The 20,627-nt window shown below is 40.2% G+C and overlaps 1 protein-coding gene and 1 long non-coding RNA gene across 2 annotated transcripts in view; one reads left to right on the plus strand and one right to left on the minus strand.

The window, feature by feature from the left end:
• Nucleotides 1–216: 216 nt before the first annotated feature.
• LOC146695229 (uncharacterized) overlaps nt 217–20,627 on the plus strand; it is a 30,610-nt gene continuing 10,199 nt past the window's right edge. Inside the window, exons 1-3 of the mRNA XM_085477185.1 lie at nt 217–367; nt 2,816–3,201; nt 9,822–9,943. Coding sequence (XP_085333311.1) covers nt 357–367; nt 2,816–3,201; nt 9,822–9,943 — 519 coding nt within the window. The 5' untranslated portion in view covers nt 217–356. The remainder of the gene's footprint in view (nt 368–2,815; nt 3,202–9,821; nt 9,944–20,627) is intronic.
• Nucleotides 13,838–16,412, minus strand: LOC146695230 (uncharacterized). The gene is made up of 3 exons (XR_014923460.1): nt 16,369–16,412; nt 15,767–15,932; nt 13,838–15,095 (listed from the first exon to the last, which is right to left on the minus strand). It is a non-coding gene; the product is annotated as an uncharacterized LOC146695230 (long non-coding RNA).

Raw genomic sequence — 20,627 nt, forward strand, 5'->3', positions numbered from 1 at the left:
AAATTTTGTTTCTGTAACTTTTAATAATTGGTGTCCTTACATTGAGCACAAAGAAAGCCTCATGGGTAGCCACTGGAAATGCTCCTCTTGACATACAGAGGTCGTTCAAGAGCTGTAATAGGCTTTAAAGCATTGGTCCCTCCCAGGGGCGGACCGACTGTTGGAGTAGATAGTGTACTGTTACGCACAGTTTGCCTTATTGACGCGACATAGAGAAAGGGAGAGGAAGCAAACAAAGGGTTGAGTTTGTTTACAGGTTTGCAGACTGATTAAAACACTTCATTCTTTTTTGTTGTGTTTTCATGTTACTTTTTTAAGCTCTACTTGGATTATGTACTCAGAGGCACGATCCTGAAATGCATTCAAGGTGAGTTTTAAGGACGGGCTCCAAAAAATATGTGTGTTACTTAAAAAAAATACACAAATCTTTACAAACGTGCTCTTTAGATGTTTCAGTCGCTGTGTCAGGTGTCACGTTGCAAACAGCCGACACCTGCCTAGTATATTGGTAGATTTGTGGAAAAATCTAGAAATCAGTAGATCTAAATTTGAATTATTCATATTATTGTGAAATGTCACTGCAATCACCATGAAGACATTTTTGTTTAAAAGGTGTTTTAAACAAAGGTGCTCTTCCCACGCATGTCTACTAAGTGGTTACTAAAGCAATTAACAAAGTAGTGCAGTGGGTGTTTGAAACGACCGTCCCGTGTTTGATGGGACTTTCTTCTTTTACATTAATCTGGATTTGGGTGTGAATTTTGCAGCGACCCTCTGACTCCGCCGGTATATTTGGCAACGCGGCGCGCTGGCTCGAGTTCAGCTTATTAATCTGCTAACTCTGTAGACGGGTGAACGTCTGGTTTCACCCGACATCGGTTGTGTTGACTGTAAAGGAGATGCTGTCAATGCCGGTGTCCCCAGGGATGCAGAGAGGGGAAAAACATGCGTTTTATTTGCTCGATAGAGTGACGACAGCTTCTTTCAAGAAATAAGCACACGCTCAGTGGGTTGAGGATTTAAGCGACAATTCTCCATTTAAACTCCTCAGAAGAGCTGATTTTTTTTGTTTGTTTTTTTGTTTCATCTTTCCCTTGTTAAGGGAGGTTAAAGAGTTCGTCCGCGTTTCTACTTAACGGCTACTGTCAGGCGATGACGCCCGCGTGGGAGATTTTTATCCACTCCGGCTAGTTGGCTTGAACTTTTCTCCCATTAATTCTTGTGATAATGGGCAATTACGGACACTAATGGATATGTTTGGGCATGCTACTATGAGACTCCCAGGACTGGAGATGGCGCACGACACCACTTGGTTTTGCAGATAACCATGCGAGGGATAGCGAGTAAAGCCGTACGCGCACACGGCCGCTCAGCTATTTTGCTGTTTGTGTTTTAATAGTTAAGTGAAACCTAATATGTTAACCGAGAGGTCACTTTCTTCTATCCGATGATAATGTCAGCCGTCACCCACGAAGACACGGAAACCTCTTTGTGTTCATAAAGTTTCGGTGCAGACGTGTCGCCGAGCGAATTTTCTTACATCTTCTGCCCTGTTGCACCTACATAAAACACACCGAGTTAGTGTTCTCGTACCGGCTTTGCGGATTTTTCTTCCTTCCCACTGTGTTGTTTCCCTCTTGGCGTAGTAGCCGCACGAACGTGTCACTGTTATTTCTCTAGTGCGCAAACTGTCTCCGGAGGCGCTCGGATCGGTACTGAAACCCACAAGGAAAGTAAAAATTTTCATATGGTTGAAGTACGGCCATCGCGCCCGGTTCACACAGTTGTCGCTCCTCCTCTGCTCCTCTAAAAGCAACGCTATGATGAATATTTACATTAGAGATGTGCGAAATAAAAGCGCGAATACCGGCGAATAAAAAAAATGTCTGCCTAGAATTTCATTTTGGCAGACGCCTTGCACTACAGGTCATTACAGCGGGGGATTCGTGGGCCGAGGAAGCTGCAGTTTATTCTGGACAAACAGGAAGTGCCGCAACAAAACATCATTTTCATGATTTTGTTTTGTAAGACTGTCACATTGAGAGTCTGAAGCTCAGTAATCCAAACGGAAAATGGCACATGTGTAAATCGTTGTTATCTCAGCGCAAATCACCTTAAATAAACTGACTTTGCAGAAACCAGTAGACTACTTGAGTGAACTTGATTTCACAAATCCCTTTATTAACTGCTAATAAGCACCGATGTGAGAAATTCAAGATTGTTATATTTTACTTATTTGAAAATGCTGATATGCAGGCTGATTGCGGTCTGTTGCGGCGCATTTATTTCTGGCTGTTTCTCTGTGACGCAGCTGAAGTCACTCTGGGGCTTCCTCATGCTTTTCCTATCAGGCAAACAGAGATGTGCCGCAATCAGCAAATTTATTTTCAAACAATGGAGGCGCACCGGGCAGCCAGTTGGACAGGAAACCTGGGCCACAGAGCAGGAACACGCTCAGCGCACAGCCAAACACTCGCTCCTGAACTCCCTGTGCTTATCTGAGTTTCAGCTACACAGAGAAGTAAGTTACAATACAGTACCGTTTCATAAAAGTCACTTATTGTTAGCACGTTACATCTGCTATGATTTGGCAAAAAAAGGAGAGAAAAAAAGTTGGCGCGTGTGTAAAATTAAGTTAAGTGACAGAAGTCCCGCAGTTCTGATGGGATATTTGGAAACAGAGTCACGTCCTGCCAGCGGATCGCTGGAATACGTGCGCCTGAAACTCCAGACGAAACAACAGCGAGAGGCTGTTGGCTGTTTGAGCACAGGGATGACCAGCCAAACTGACGGTGCCGCTCTGTTCATTCAACAGACCACCAAATTCGTCCGATGGCTCGACCGCAGTAACAGCATCGGAGGCCAGCGGAGGAGATCTACCACCTGTCGGTGCCACAGGAGCGCAAACGTCCCGTTTAAACCGCGGCTCTACCGGAGGAGGAGAACCGGATTCGCCTTCCTGGTGCAGAACCCCGAAGAGCTTTGACGTTTTTCAGAGCCGGACGATATTCCGCTTCCCTCGCCGTTCCTCCAGTGGATATTTTTCCTCTGACTGCGACTCATTGCCAAGCTCCCCGCTCTCCCCGAAGCCAGTGATGTCTGACAAAGCGATACAGACCCCGAGCCTCACCGGACAGGTGCTAATACACGCCCTGCAGCGCATGGGTGAGGTGCACGGTGAAGGACCGGGCACGCAACACGGTGAGCACAGACTCTTCATGTATAACTCCCGCATTAATGTGAGTGCACGCACGTGGAAGATGTTCAGGTGTCTTTTTGTAAAGTCGTTTCCCAAGTGATGGAGTGACAAACCGAGATGCAGGAACTCCATTTGGTAATGTAAGGTGGCTGTACTTCACATTACGGTAAAGGTGTTTCTCGCCTTGCGCCTTTCGTCATGATGTTGCTGTTGTTGTAGATGGTAAAAGAGGACATGCACACAGTACAATTTTCATGCTCACAATAAAGAATGCAAATTAAAGTGTAGGAATTTGTCTAAATGCCTAAACGCACTGCTAATACTGTTATAGGTGTGGGTGAAAGTTTGACCTGACTCAGTCAATAAAGACTACCCTGGACGTAAGACGGCTGTGTGGGTATGCAGCTTAATAGGAAACTAGATAGGAGTCTACAACTAGTTCCCTCACGTTTCCTCTATCAAAGATTTGGGGCTTTGGGCGGTCGGTGGTGTTGAGTGTTACCAATGATAGTGAAAAGATGAACAAAAACATACTTAGGATGTTTTTATATCTAGTTTCATACTTAAGATGTGTTTGTTTTCACCCCTTTCTCACTCTAGAGCTTAGTCATGAAAGAGAGCCGTTTTTCCACTACCTTGATGTGCTATGCTTGCTATTCTCACATGAGTAAGGCTGTTGCTTTTTTGTTTTTGAGATTCTGGTTTATTGACTAATACTCTGCATGTGCTACTCTGTTTGCCCTTGAAGAGAAATCCAACAAATCCAGGTGGAAACATGCTTATATAAAACACACTAATGACTCCTCCATGCTGCTAAATCCACTTCTGCTGCTTCTCTGTTTTCATTCCACTGTAGTAGTACTTTGTTTTTCTGGCGAGTAATGCCTGCTGCCTTCGAGTGTGTAAAACCTTTCTAAAACCTGCAGGATACATTTGAATAACATTCTCAGGTTTAATTTAAAAGGAAACTGTTGACTTGTTTATACAAAGGGTGAGTGATAGTTATAACATTGTGGACAAAGGTGGATCCAATAGGTTGGATGTGTGATTTTGTTTTGCAAAAAACAAAACAAAAAAACCCATAAAAAAAAGCAGAAACGGTGACAACTTGTATTCACATTAGTTTTCAAAGTCTTAATCCCACCCTTACTCTGTAAGGGTTTGTCATTTTCATCTTCACATTGGTGGTTTGAGGGAGACAAACACATAATGGTGTAATGCGTGATGACCATTCTGTACCATGTTTCTGTTAGGAGTTGTTAATCCTGCTGATGTTGGTTTGTTTCAGACGTTGTCCTGACTCATGGCTAGACTAACAGGGCCATGCCCAGGAATGTGTGCATGTGTGTACTATTCCACACACAATGTAGGAACCTGTCAGTGAACCTAAAGAAACACATTTCTACTGACATCATCGTTACTGCCACGCGTAATGGATGTCAGATTTATATACACTTTTATTAGTCAAACTTAAAATGATGTGAAAGAGTCATAATGTATCAGTATTTCATAATGATAATTGAGTCTGTACTCTTAAAGACTCTTGACTCCTCAAAGTAAGCATTATTTAGCGTTCGCTAAGTATCACTTAGCAAACTTGCAGGTGAAATGCAGATGTGAAACACACAAACATTGAGCAATGGCTGAGCATGATATTTGGTAATGGAATCTTTCTGGTTTCAGTTTGTAGTCCAAGTAGTATTGGTTGGTCACATTTAAGTGGGCTGTGTTTGCATGCTTTAACAGTATTAAAGATGGCTGAAGTTTCCTGCTTTGAAAAGTGACAACACAGAAGTACCTTAAAGCTGCATTCTGTTTAATGGCCAGTAGGGGTGCAACTGAAGGTTGGCAATAAACTTGTAGTTGTAAAGTATAAAAGCCTATGTGGGAAAATAGGCCTCAGCTCTTTTGCTCTTCAACCTCAGAAGAGACTTACCCAATGGGGTAATTGCTGGTTTAGGACACATTTATAAAAAATAAAGTTAGTTTTTGTAAACTGTCATTACTGGAGTAAAAAAGAAAAGTGTTCATCCTGGATAATCTTATTGATTATAAATAATAAGTCAATCATAAGTGTGGATGATAGTGAGCATGTGGTGTCCCCGGGTTTCACAGTCAGATCCACCTCTCACCCATTATATTGCAGAAGTTGACAAAGAACATGCTCAGTTCTAGGATTCATAAACTAAGGTTAAGGTCAGGTTGTGTTTTAGATAGTCTAGGGTTGCATTCTGCTAAAAAAAAATGTGTATAAGCTGAACTACATGTTGATTCTCCAAACTGCACCAATTTCGTGTCATACTTTAGCCTCCATCAGCATTGATGCAGACTCAGGTTATACCATTCCACAGTGTGAAATACTGTTGCTCCTCAGATGCTGCTGTTGTTGCAGAAAAGGTGTCCATTTGGTGTTGGACTCTTGTTGGTTAGGTTTAGGCATCAAAAGTACTCGGTTACACTGAGTTAAAGATGAAGAACTTTGTCCCTTCTCAACATTAATTTAGTATGCTGAAACATAAGGCTTACCGAGTGTGTTTAAATGTGACACTAAAAGTATTGGACCACACCTCTTAATCTTTGAATCCAGGTGTTTTCTGTCTCATTGGTACAGGTGCACAAAAGCATGCACCTAACCAAACCATGTAGCCTGCTTTTACAAACATTTGTGAAAGAATGAATCGTTTTAAAGAGCTTACGTTGATGCCACCTCTACAAGTCAGTTTGAAATGTCTTCCCTCCTAGATATTGCATGATCAGCTGTAAGTGGTATTATTGCAAAGTGAAAGCGTGCAGGAACCACAGCAATTCAGCCACATAAAGTTACATAGCAGGGTCACCAAAGGCAGTGGTGCATAGTGTGTAAAAGTCACCAACTCTTTGCTGACTCAATAACTGCAGAGCTTCACGGCATGGGTTTCCATGGCCGAGCAGCTCCAGCAGGTGTACTGAGTAGGTGGCCTGGTACTTTTGTTCATATAGCATATCTGATGAGTGTGGATTGAGGCCCTTATTGCTAGTACCTTTATCCATATGTCCTCTGCAAACATACCGGTAACAGCAGTATTTGAGGCCTTCAGGATGCTAGCAGGTTGTTACTAAGAATTTATGTATTTCCCTTTTTATGGCATTAATATATCGATTGAGGTGTAAAGTAACTAAATACATGTCAGTTAGCTGTTAATTAGAATGTTCAGTTGATACTAAAGTAGAAGTAGAAGCTGTTTAACTTATCCAAAGAGCTTAAAATGAAATTCAAATTGCCATAATAAAAGATGAAAGCAGATAAAGTTTTAAATATTATAAAACAGGAAGTGCAAGTTATGAGCTTAGATTATATCATCATATAAACACATTTTCAAATGTGGACATTAAAATGTTGTGCCAATATTATTTTTTAATCTCTATACCACAAACTCATTACAAATCATTCGTGCCACCGTTGTATTTAGATGCTCATTAAACGTTAAATATTTAGTGTATACTCCCACAGCAATTTTATGACCAACGGTTTTGAGCATACATTGAGGGATTCCCCAAAATGTTTTTATCGGTTATCACAGCCTGGATCCTATTTTTATTGTTTTCTGTTTATTTCAATCCCAAACAGAAATGAAAGAACTGCCACCTCCAGCATCACTGGTCTAAAATAGTGCTCCAGTTGTCTTGTTTACATCAGCACAGCTTAGAAACAGAAGGCTCATACTTTTAGCTGTGATGCTGTTGGCTAAAGTTGCCCATCCTGTTGCTTGGTAACAAACAAAATTTTGCCAGGAGGTTAAAACTTGGCAAAAAAAAACAAAAAACAGATAAAAGTACTAACAGAGTAAATGCCTTCACAGTGTTGCTGCAGTGGAAGGCAAATAAATCTTCTATGGAATAATGCTGTTCTGTCATCTTAATGAGAATAAACCTATTTGTTTTGCTCAGACTGGTAAAATTGTGCGGTTACGTTACATTACAGTCTAACCCTCTCTGTTTACATCTCAGCTTTAATCCTTCAATTTGTTTTTCTAAACACAATGGGGTTTTATTTTTTTGTAAATATCAAAGTAATCTCCTAAGGCTGAAATAAAACTTCTGAAAACCTGAGCATATTCTCTGCTTTGTATGTGTCGCTATTCTTTTTCATAATAGCAGCGAGTAGCTTTGCTGATTGCCTTGTGTCTCTTTTATTCTCTTTCACTGAAGCCAGACAGACAAGATAGCAGTCAAAACAGAGCAGTCCATGTGTGTGGTTACGTGTTGTTTATTAAGTAAGCCACTCAAAAAAGGACTCAGTATGTGTGTTTAGTAGCCAAAATAGGCTTCAGGTCTTTTGTAAGATGCAGACAGTAACTTGCATCTCAATCAGTCCACTGCATTTGCAAGATAGGACCAATAAACACAAACTGACTTGTGCAATAAGTTACACATTGTCCCCCCAATCACACACAAAAGTCTCACTTATCAAGATTGCTAACTTGTTTGTGTGTTAGATATGGTGCAGGGGCTTAAGGAAGATCTGTTTATCTTGTTGTTGCTGCTCGACATCGCAGTACTTCCTCCTGCAGCAGCAGGAAGATCACACTCGCAGTGCAGTCAGGTTTCTTCAGTTTTAGAGCAAAACAGATGCCTCTTGTGAGTTTTTGTCCTTAACACAGTCTAATTATAATACAACCTCAGGGCTGGATGGAACAAAGATAGATTTTGCCTGAGGCTTTGATCTTTCAAATAAACTTTAGCTGAAATTCAAGTTACTGAGCTGCACAAAGCCGACTTACTGTCTGTTAGAGGAATTCACTATTTATTCAGGTTACTCTGGTACTCTTTTGACCTAAGATGCGACTGTTTGCTGGCATTTGTTTTTTGCTTTTTAACTGAATGCCCTTCGGCATGAGCAAACTGTGGATTATGAGCCAAAATCGGTTGTCAGCAGATTGCATTACAGCAGCCAGGTTGATGTCTTAGAACTGCTCCTATACAAAATCAGTATCATCATGTATACTATGTATAACTGTCGTTTTGGTTATTGTGGTCATTGTCAAAGGAACATCCTGATAAAGTAAGTCCTCGTGCATGATACAGTATTTAACCCGCTAAGTACATGCAGTGTTACTTAAAAGCATCTTGGACGTCAGTACAGAAATCTTTGAAAGGAGGAAACAAGTAACATATGCAAAACTTCATAGGAGTTCTTGTTTTGTGTTTTAAAATTCATTATTTGATGTCTTGAGCATCCTGGCATCGCCTACCTGCACCGTTCGTAGCTTCCAAACCCGAATAAATCAGTGAGATTCAGTGATTACTCAGCATTTATTACACTTTGAGGCATTGTAGCGTAGCTCCTTGCCCATATCGCCATTAAAATCCCTCTTGCTGATGCTGCAGTCAGCAGCTTGATGGATTGATTGCTGTATTGGTCTCGTCAATATCAGAGGATGTGAGAAATATTAAGTCTGGGTTTCATAATGGCGTGCATGAGTCATAAGCGGAGATCGGTAAGAGGTCAGAGCCTTTCATAATCGTATTGTAGTTCAGACTGAAAATCTAACAGATTAACCACGAAAACACACATTCACGCGCACTGACACATGAACGCACTCGCACTTTTCCTCATCCTGGTCAGCTGGCAACTGTAACACCATGAAGCACTCAAAGTGCACTAAATGTGTCTGATAACCTTCTCTACTGTTAATAATTAACAAATATGTTTGTCATTTACCTATTCTGTCTCACCTCGTTGAATAAGTACCCTGATTTACATCTCCTCTGGGGTTTTTATTATGTCACTGTGAGCATGCATCGATTATAACATCAAATAAACTGAACTGGGTCAAAACCAAAGGAGTCTCACTTTATGAATCACACTCTGATTGTTTTTCTTCTTTGTCTGTCGTATAGTTTCTTCAAAATTTTACCATTAAAAGGAGTTTATTGGTGTGTTTTTTTGATAAAAGCAGTCATGGATTGGCGGGAAAGCCGAACATGCACATCACATATGATTTTCTCCAAAACAACAACAACAACAACAAAAAAAAAAAAACGATGAAGGTTTGAGTTACAGTGCTTTTCTGTTACATCTGTTCATGTTTTTTTTTAAAGATTCAATATCAACAAGTGAATCAAGTTCAAAGGAACTTAGCTTGGCTGCAGTGAATTTGGTGTAACCACAGTCTGAGCCATGTGCCCGGTGATGCCCAAAAGGACTTTATTTTCTTTCTGGGCAACCTATTGTTAACATAAGTTACGATCAGAGAGCCGCCATTTTGAAACACCTCGTATGTAAAGCTATGTAAATACATGCGCTCGGTTTCTGTGTTCCTTTGTGGTTTCTCTTAATCTTACAAGTCATATTTCAAATATCTTTGTGCTGAAGTTTCACAGTGTTTTCAAGTCTGAACCCCTAACCACAAATAAAGCTCCAAATACTTTTTGGTTATGCTTCACTTATATGAAGCATAAATAAACACATATTTTGTCTCGGTGGTTAAGTTTTGAGCATTTAACCTCTTCAGAAATGTAATGAAAGATCATGTGAGTTAATGCTGTTGCACCCTGGAACTGACACGCAGGATGTATAACAGTTGTTTACCTGATCATCATATGCAAAGATGGCATGTTTTCTTTTTACTTTGTGTTGCAGATCCGTCACCCAGCCCCTCTAGGACGTGGCAGCAAAACGCAGCAGGGGACATGCAGGCAGAGACATTCGGACAACAGCTCAGACGAATAGGAGACGAGTATAATCATCTCCTATTGCAAAGGGTTAGTGATCACTGACACTATTTCTGTGTGTGCGTGAGAGAGAGAAAGAAGTCATATGTGTGTTAAAACCAGCCTGCAGCAGGATACATTTTTACATCTCTTGACCAGAAGGCTGAACACCCTGCAGCTGTGGTAGTGAAGCTGATCAGCTGACAGACAAGACTGCCATTAACTAAAGGATATAAACGACTTTTGCCAAATCATCTCATCTCAGCAACTCAAAAATATATAGGCTGTTGGAAAATTGCCTTTTTCATTCAGTGTTTCTCTGTGAATCCAGATTTGCAGCTGGATGCTGCTGAAATGAACCACATGTTCAGCAGGGCAGGAAACAAGAAAGGAAAAAAAAAACAGGACAAAATGTGTGTGTGTGTGTGTGATCAGAGTCTCTTAGCAGCTGGTCATTTCCACTCTGCTTTGGTTGATAAAAATAAAAAGACCTGTGATCAAAGTATTACACGAACAGACAGCCTGAATCTGCAGAAAATCCAGATGCCACAGTTACCACTGTAGTTAAAAAACATACCAAAAAACAGGAAAACAGCCTAATGATAGAAAAACCTCAACAGTGCAGGAGCAGGTGATGGATAGGTTAAGCGTAGAGAGAAAGAAAGCAATGTTTACAGAAGTTGAAAAGAAACAAAAATAAACCTTGTGATACAAATTGACCTTTTAATGTGGGGAGAGTGAAAGAAGTTCATTATGCAGCACACGAAAACACATATGTTACATAGATGTATTTGTAAATGCCGAAGGTGAAATTCATCAGAGCTTTTTCAGTTTATTAATATATATCGCATTTGAGATGTTAAATATTTTCTGCATGCTATGCTGCTCTAGCCTCTCAGTTACAGCATTCTTGAAACTTCCTACTATATACCCTTTAGGCCAAATCACACACAAAAAATACAGGTTTAAGAAAATTCCTATCACCTTGCTTGCTTCGGTACTTGTTCCATGAGATTGCAGTTGCAGTATTCTGACTATTGCTCTGCTAAAGAGACGTTCATATTATTCTTGGGAGTATAAATCCTGTGAATGGTGCAGTTGTGAAGTTGTAATCAGACTTAATTTCCTCTTGGCTCCTTTTCCTTGGCAATATTTCGGCATATTGCATCACTCCGGCTTTATTTACTCCTCTATCAAAGAGCTGACTGGAGCTTTGGGAAGACAGAGAGGAAGCGAGGAGAAAACATGATCTAGTTTAAATTCACTTTAATCTCATCACAGAAATGGGTTAAAAAATAGAAGTCAAGAAAAATGCATGACAGGCCTATTATATCTCAGTAAGGAGCTTAAAACACTCCCTCAGTGTCAAAAGCTTAACAGTTACAAAGCTGCAAGTCTCCATTCGAGTCTTTTGATGCATGAGAAATCTGCTTCACTCACTGAGTGTTTTTTTTGTCTGTGTAACTAATGAGCTGCAAACAGGAATAGAGTGAACCTTTTCTGCAACTTTGCTTCTGCATTTTTTCCTAACCAACTCATATATCTGATCTCTAGTGACCCTGTGCTTACGTATTAGAGATTCAGCCGTGTAAACTGCTAATGCATTAGTAATATAAACAAGCACAAATGTAGAAATCAATGATTAAAAAATTATTTTTCAACATTTGTTAATATTTCTCAGCATTCTAATGTTTAGGTTTCCTCCCCCACACACTAAACAAACCTAAATTAGCCAGTGCTGTAATCACTGACCATACAGTTACTCAGCTACGGGAGTCATGATTTTGGAATGTTTTCAGTAAAAAAGCAGTAAAAAAGCTGGTGTTTCTCACATCCTCTGTGAGCAATTTCCATTATTCAGTGCTGAAGATGGTGAGGAAAGCAGAGTACAGGCTCTGACTCAGCACCTTGTCACACAAGTTTGGAACGTGTGTGTATTTTAGTGCCTCCGTTATCTTGATTGCAGAACCAACCAGAAAGTGAGCGCATGTGTGTTAGGTAACTTAACAAACTTACAAAGAAATAGGCTGGGGATGTTATCCACTGTCCTGACATTGTGATCGTTCACCCTAATCTACTCGGCTAACTGGCAGTTGCACTGAAGCACTGAAGCTTACGTAGCTTGCACAGGAAGGTCAAACGTTAAACGTAAGGCACTGTGACTGATTAAAGGCCCAAACAAAGGAGCTCAGGATGCGATACCCAATGAGGCAGAATATAGTTTACTTTTACATATATGTAAGTGACATAAAGTTGCATTTTTTAATGTTAAAAAAAGTAAAGGCTATGTTAGTTCTATTGCATGTAGATACCTTTATGATATAACTATCAGTTTGGGAGGGGTTTTTTTGCTCTTAAAGAAATAAATACACTGACTTTTCGATCAGTCAGTTTAATCAACATTTTAAATTACTGATGTTAAAGTGACCTGTAGTTTGTGGGACTGATTCTATATGTTCCTCAAAAGTATTAGCTTACTATAGCCCACTTTAGTAAGACTGATCGGTTCATTAAGTCATATATTAATGCCACACATGTGTGGAGATTTATAGTTGAATGAAGGAATATGCAGTGCTTGTGGTAAAAGACAGACTGTATATAGCCTTGACACACCCATGTTGTAGTTTTTGTTTCATAACATCTGAAACAAGGCAGCACGGTGGCACAGTGGGTAGCCACACAGCAAGAAGGTTCTGAGTTCAATTCCACCATCAGGCTGGGGTCTTTCTGTGTGGAGTTTGCATGTTCTCCCCGTGTTTGCGTGGGTTCCCTCCGGGTACTCCGGCTTCCTCCCACCGTCCAAAGACATGCAGCTTGTGGGGATAGGTTAATTGGATAATCCAAATTGCCACTAGCTGTGAATGTGGGAGTGAATGTGAATGCGAATGGTTGTCTGTCCCTATGTGTTAGCCCTGCGACAGACTGGCGACCTGTCCAGGGTGTACCCCGCCTCTCGCCCTATGACAGCTGGGATAGGCTCCAGCATCCCCCGCGACCCTGAAAAGGATAAGCGGAAGCGAATGGATGGATAAACATCTGAAACATACATAATACAAAAAGTACTTCCTCATGAACAGTGGCCTCCAGCCCCTTTAGTTTTATAGCCAGCATCACCAAACAATATGTCAGCACCCAGCCTGTAATGTAAGTGCTAACGAGATAAAGTGAAAGCCTTCATTTACCTTTATTTGTTTTTTTTTTGATGAATTAACTCCATCTGCCTTAATAAAATATAATGTCACTATGCTGTTTTCACTAAGGTAGGTGAGACTGGTTGAACTCAAGAGCTTAACAGATTACAGTATTACAACTCAGTGCACTAACGTCGGGGAAAGTATTTAATTTAGTCCATATGTGAACAGTCCCACGAGCTGGGATTTAGTACGTGATAAGCGTCAGTGGCGTGAGCCTGCCATGGCCTCAACGGCTTCGAAACAAACTTAAACACAAAGAGGCTGGATACATGTGAGAACAAAATGAGTTAAGGCTGTGACTCAACACCTTGTCACACAATCGCACTGCTGTGGAAGACAGGAAGAGATAGGTGTGCGCGTGTGTGTGTTTTTTTCCAGTGTGTCTTAGTGGGAAATCATCTGTGAACGTGGTTGCAGAATCATCCAGAAAGTAAGTGCAGGTGTGTTTGTTCTTGCTGTAGAACAATAATGAGACGGAGAAAAGAGGAACGTGGAGACTTGTTCCTTGTTCTCTTGCCAGGTGTTGATGCTGCAGTGTATAAATGCACATGTGTGGTTACACATAAGGTTGACCAGGTTTCTCACTTTATGGGTGATTGCACAGTTTTAATCCCTCGCCTTTCATCCCACATATTGAGACAACAGTGCGCATTTTGATTAGCTCTAGTTTCCAAAAACCAGGACTGCGACACAGGCACACTTCTGATGTCTGGATTTTATCCACTAAAGAAAGCATACAAGGAGGTCATCGTGAGTGAAGTGCTGTTTAATCTACTTGAGCTATAGCTAATTTAAAAAATTGCATGCAATTACAAAACCTCAGGTCATACAGATTTCAGTGTAATATGATGGTAACTACAAAAAGGAAAAGGAAATTCAGCTGTAATAAACAGTGAAAGAGAAACTGCTCAAGTTTCAGTGAAACTGGTGAGAAATGATTGTCAGAGATCTTTTTTCCAGTTTTTAATCATAGTTATCTTGCAGTTTTGCAAGGATGAGAGTATGAAAGCAGTCTTACAAGAAATATGCGGTTTACAAAAAGATCGGGCTATCTGTCGATGCATCTTTATGAAACAGAACAGTAGCTGAAATAAGAGTACACTGATCAACCTTAAAAGCATTAAGTTTCAACATTAGAAATAAACATCTGAGTGCACCAAGAAGTAAAATAAACATATGAACTCATGTTGATATATTTTTCTACCACTGTGAGTTTGTGATGACAATTAATTCATAAAATTAATGATTTTCTGCAGCGTAATTCTCTTGTCTACTTTGCAGCTGCAGGGTTGTATTTTACTGTTATATTATTTCTGTTCTTTATAGATATCTATCACCCGTTCCTCTTGTAGCACCTCGTGCTCAGTTGATCTATTTTGCGCAGAAGAGTCAAATGACCCATCAGAAGCTTTGCTTTATGTGAGCGCACTAAGAGCCTAAAGCAGAAAGCCCGAGTTAACAAACAAATCCGATAACCACCATTGTGATACCAGTTTTCTCTGACTAGATTTTAGACTTTTTCAAGCCAGCTGATACAAAGAAATCCTGGCTATGTTGAGCATGCTTCATAGTACGTCCTACTGGTCACTCAAAATACTTACATTTTCAGAAGGTCAGCAACAAGACATTTTTTAAAGATAATTAAATCCATCTATCTGAATAATGTGAATTATTACCACTTCAAATATTGAAGTTTTACATTTAGCATTCTTTTTATGGTTTTTTTAAAGCCTTTATTATGACAGGAAAGCTGGGAGAGAGCAGGGGGAAGACATGCAGGCTCTAAAATAGCCTTATTGCATTATGAGTCACCTGTTCAACCCGGTGAACTCAAATGGCACTCCATTCTCGTGTAATTCAGAAAGCAAATTCTCAACAGATGTTCTCTCACATCCCTCAGGTTTCTTATGTCTTATCTGAGTGTTTGTGAGTGGCTGTGTCTGCGTTGAGATATCCTGGTGGGACTGCATCCTTGAAGTGACCTGGAGAGTTGAACTTTAGGAAGATTTCTGAATACAAGAAAATATAAGAAGTCTTCAGCACTGCCACGAACTTTACACCGTAATCAAACCGACACAGCAGTAAATGATGAATCATCTGGCTCCAGTACAGCCGGGCTAGACAAGGGTTGAACTGAGGTGATTAAAGCATGTGGTGTGACTGCCTGCAACCCTACACCCTTTTGACCTGTTGCTCCTTAAAACTAAAACAGTTTTCACTTCCAGCTTCCTTAACTCAAAAATGCCAAGCCGGCTGTGAGCATTTCTTCAAGTTGCATTATTTCACATACATTTTTGGATCTCTACTGATCCAATAAAACCATCTAAAAATATAAGATCAAATTATCAGTCTTCTTTTCTGCACATTTACGTGCTCCACAGAGAATGATTTCTACTAATGTTGATGGGCCTCTAACTTTTCTTCCAGCGGATCTAAAATGCTGACATTTTGTTTGTTTTTTTACCAAAATTTCCAAACAGTTTTTAATTACAATGCCACAAAATTTGGTACATGGTACACGGATTGTCACATTTGGTAAATCACGGTTCCAAGATGATCTATCCTTATGTGACTTTGCTGATATGCTCTTTTCTTCTATAGTTATTAGAATTACGTTTCTGGTCGTGTGTGAAACATTATAACAGTTATAAGAAAGATTAGAATGAACTTAAACTCTTACCACCAGGACAACAGTTGAGCTTGAAGCTGTCCAGACCTCTGGGTTATGATCAGGAAAACTAATGACACATCCAACCACCCTGTTTAGATTCATCTCGCAACCCTGCTTCTTTGGCACTCCTCAATTTAGGATTGCGAGTCACTGATCCAAAGGTGTCTTGAAATATCTATGAAAACAGGATCCAGTTAACAAAATTTTATACTTAATAGGGGAATTTATTATGTTTTTAGCTTCAAAATGAAAAACATTATTATCAGCCCGTATCACATTACTTTTGAACACTTAGCTGCCAGCATTGCTAAGGTTGACAGAAGAGCTTTATTCGACTTCATTGCCTGAAGCCTAAGAGATGCCTGAAGGATAAGAAACAGTCTGCCTCACTTCAGACTGCAGAGTGACTCACAGAGACGCTACACTGACACAGACTCTGGGTTTAGTTCACTTTACTGCCTGAGAAGTTTGAAAAGCACTTACTACTGTAACATACCATGCAACCATACTATATTATAGTGGTTAATTATTTTGCTGGAAAACATATGCAGCAGTGTATAATCTCAAATGTAATGAGTAAGCATTTGTTTTTTTAGTAATCTTCCACACACTTAGCTTTTTCTCCTTTGCCCTCAGTTAATCCATCCAATCTCTCTCTCTCTTCCTCCCTGTCTTTATATCTGTCTCTCTGTCTCTGTCAAACATTTACACAATGTGTGCATGTTTGTTTTCAGACTTCTGTGAACATGCCCAAAATGGTGTCCATGCCCATGTGTGTTTGTGTGTGTGTGTGTGTGTGTGTGTGGTGCGACAGCCCAGTGTCCGTGACAGTGTAGATTCATTATGGCTCAAACCTGCGGTTACAGAACTCTAAGGGAGCAAAGCACAAGGTCTAATTATCCTGTCCAAACACACACACACACGCAGACACACACACACACACACACACACACACACACACACACACACATGCACGCTTACAGAAACTCCCAACACACACTGTCTTTCAGTAAGAGGTACAAGCCTTTGTCCTGAAGACAGAAATAACTCTGAGGAACACTCTGGACCAGTTGGGTGTCACTGGCTGGCTGCTTTTATTTGTGTGTGTGTGAGAGAGTGATTGAGTGTGTATGAAAGACAAAGGGCAGGACAATATTTTTAACCCTTGCTTAACCATCTAGGTTTGCCTGTTTCTGTGACTACACAGTGCCTGCCGTAGGTTCTGCCTGTTTATGGCCTGCTAGCTGAACAGTTGTTTTGTTAAAGGCGTTTTCTGAACTTAAACACCATTATCAATTTCTGCTGTCAGCTATTGTAACGGAAGGAACTTTGATGTCTCAAAGTTTCAAAGAAACTAGGACAGTAGTCACTGAGAGAGGAAAGTTATTTCAGCATCAATACATTTTTTTTCTATTTGGGGGCTTCAAATATTTCACTATTGACTCATTTGAAATATTGACTAATTTCAGGTTTCTAATATAAATCTTTATAAATGCATAATCACCTATTTCTCTCAGTCATGGCAGTCAACACCACACCTCAGTTTACTTTATTACTGCAAGATTTGGCAACTTATCATGGCCTTTTATCAATATTTACCCCACTCAGGATAACATAAAATCTCTAGGTCAATGCTAGCACCGCTTTCCCTCCGTTTCTCGAGTGAGATAGCAGAGAACTGCATCACTGTGATGTTCACCCAATCTGGTGCTTCGAGCTTTCTCTGAGAGGAATCATTTTACTTGTAAATATAGCGACAATGGTGAATTAATGTTATGGTAACTATTTGTTTCTGAATACCACCACCTCTCTAAAGCCCTCAAAAGAATGGTATTCAGAACACCCCAACCTTTCACCCATTATTCAAGTACACACAGAAAAAGTACACAGAAAAAAAATTAAATCTTTCAACTTGTCATGGCTCGGCTGTGTGGCAGGCAGGAGGAGGACCCAAAATGCAAAACTCACACACACGGGGATGAACTCAAAAAGCAGCTTTATTGCTGACAAAAGATAATAGGAGATACAAAACTAAACTGGGAAAAACTAACATAAAGCTCACCAGGAAACACGGGGGAATCACACACAGCATGAGGGAGAATGCGACGCCGAACAGAGGGAGACTCAGACAGAAATACACAGAGGGTAAACGAGGAAAGTGGGCACACACGGGGAACACAGGTGACACTGATAATCATAACGAGACAGGGCGGGGTGAACTGAACATGACATGTACAGGCACAGAGGTTCAGACAGGAGGAGAGAGAGCACGGGGAAAACACAGACATAACGGGCTGGGGAAACATGAAACAACCACAAAGGGAGACGAGGGCTCATAAATACATAGAGGGCACACAGGGGGGAGAGAGAGCACGGGGAGAACTTAGACATAATGGGCAGGGGAAACATGGAATAAAACATAAGGAGAGACGAGGGCTCACAGATACACAGAGGGGCACACAGGGGGTAAAAGCCATGAAGGGAAAACACTTAGGGAACAACACAACAGGGCAACTCAGAAAACATGGCCTAAATAAGGAACGAAATACAAAAATACAAGGAACTAAGAATACTGGGCCCACATGGCCCAGGACCATGACACAACTCAGTAGCAAGAGTTGGGCATTGTTATGCAAGTATTTGTAGCCGTTATTATGCATATTTCCCAGTGCAACTCTATGAATGTCAGTTTGGACAGATTGTGCAAGATCAATGAGTAGATGTTCAAGCTGACAGTAAAGACATCTTTTACAGGAACAGGAACTTGTTAATACTTGGTTGCAGTACTTTTGCATTCAGAACTTAAATTTTACATTTATTTTAGCAATGGTATGTGATTAAGTGAAGCTATAGCATGCATGTAAGACCCATGGCATATTTTTGTTTTAAAGCTTTTTTTTTTTTAAAAAAAGAGAGACAACTGAAAAAGAAAAGAAAAACACTTTAATTCAAAGTGGCACAGACACCACAGAGATGGTAATAGTAGATAGAAAAATAATGTAGCAAAACCTGAGTCATTTTGCATTGTGTGCATCAGTGTGTGTATGTGTGTGGTTGAAAGTGTAGCCTTGTTTTGAAAGCTATTTTTGAGAAGCAGCATAGTAAGTTGTGGTAACCAAATAAAATCACACGAGCTCTTTGGAAGTGGCTGACTCAATGTTTCCACTGTGAAAGGAACGAGGCAAGAAGAAGAGCAAGATAGAAAGATGAGAAACTTAAAAACCCTTGCATCAGAGATGTCTGTCTTCAAAGACTTTGGGCAGAAACAATCACTTGCAGAATGCGCACAACTTGGCTGTCTTTTCATTCGCATCACCTTTTGCATCCACAATTTTTAGATTTCTGGATCCAAAGTGCATCTTGTCAACTTTTAATATTTCTCAGTGTCATGGTAACACTGCAAAGGTTTTTAAATATGCTGCATTCAAAAGCCAGTGGGGAATCTTCGACTTCAAATCTCCTTTAGTGCTCTAAAACTGGCAGAAAGGCACGATGTTAACAGTAAAGGATTCATTTACCTGTGGCTTCCCAAAACAAACAGACCAAAATAATTCACTGTGCAAACATGAAAGAATCTGCAGTAATTGTGATAAACTGTTTTATCTCTAAGTAGATGAATTGTATCATCTTGTTTGACTGATGGGCTGAATTCTGTTTTTTTACTGATTAAATGCCTGACTGGTGAATTGCCGATGATTGGCTGACTTCCTGCCTTTCTGAATCTGTTTTTGTGAAAGTTTGGCTTTTCGTCCTTTGGCATCTTTGTCACACTTTGCCTGCTGTTACATCCCGCTAGCAATTAGTGTGGGTGTGTGCGGGAAAATGCATGCACTGTACACGGTACCTTCGTGTGTTTGCACGTGCTGTTTGAATTACTTGTTAGGAGCCTGCAGAGTTGCAGTGACAGCAGGAAAATGATTTGTGGCAGCAGGTTTTCTATTCTCAGATGAAGGATGAGGTTATTTGAGGTAAGAGTTCAAATGAGGAAACTATTAGAGAATTACCAATGTGTGTCTGGGTGTGCATGTGCGTGTTTCCTTTCTGTAATCCTGAGGTATACAGTAAGCTTGAAAATGAAACGTTTTTTGGGAAACTGGTTTTGGCTTCATGTCAGTCTCTCGGCCCGCAGTTTGTCAGCTAAAGGAATACATCTGCTTCTGATTGCAGTGCAATTCAAACCTCTTATACTGACTGTGAAATACAACCAATCGTCCAGAGTAACAGATCAACCCTATACACAGTGTTTCTGATTTAAGATGTTTATTGGTTTATCCCTGGATTTACAGTAATGTTAAAACAGCAAAAGAAAGTAGTTAAAACATGTTAATGTGTGATATTGTAAAGCACTGTTTGCTGTTCTTTATCATAAGCAAAGCTAAAAACATTCTGCTCTCATACTCAAAGCATGGACATGACACTGAGATCTTCTCATCAAACTGCCAGCAAGAAAGCAAACAAGTCTGTTTGCCAAAACGGCAGACTATTTCTTTGAAATCTATGAAGTAAAGAAACTTCCAGCATGCATGTTATCAAATAAAGTATTATTAGTCCAGTTCTAATTATAGCTTAGATGCAGTTAATTTGATAACAATGAGAGGTGGTTTTAGATAGTCTGCATACAGGCTCCTCTCAGGTACACCACATCCTCCTGTTATGTTGTCATTCATAGTTTCTCAGCTTTCATTTGCAGCCAAGCATGACTATAGATCAGCACATACTGTGATTTGGAAGGTCATTCAGAAGTGGCATTTTGGCCTTTTTGATCAGGATATGAAATTAATCCAAATCCTTAATTTGGAATAAATTCACATGCTGTGAATCCAAGCAGTTCCTATTGAGCTTCCCTGTTTTTCATTGCACTGGTTTTGAT

Source organism: Copadichromis virginalis, linkage group LG13, assembly GCF_057382275.1.
Source record: "Copadichromis virginalis isolate Kocher_CV1m ecotype Utaka linkage group LG13, C_Virginalis_male_GT1.1, whole genome shotgun sequence".
Classification (NCBI taxonomy): Eukaryota; Metazoa; Chordata; class Actinopteri; order Cichliformes; family Cichlidae; genus Copadichromis; species Copadichromis virginalis.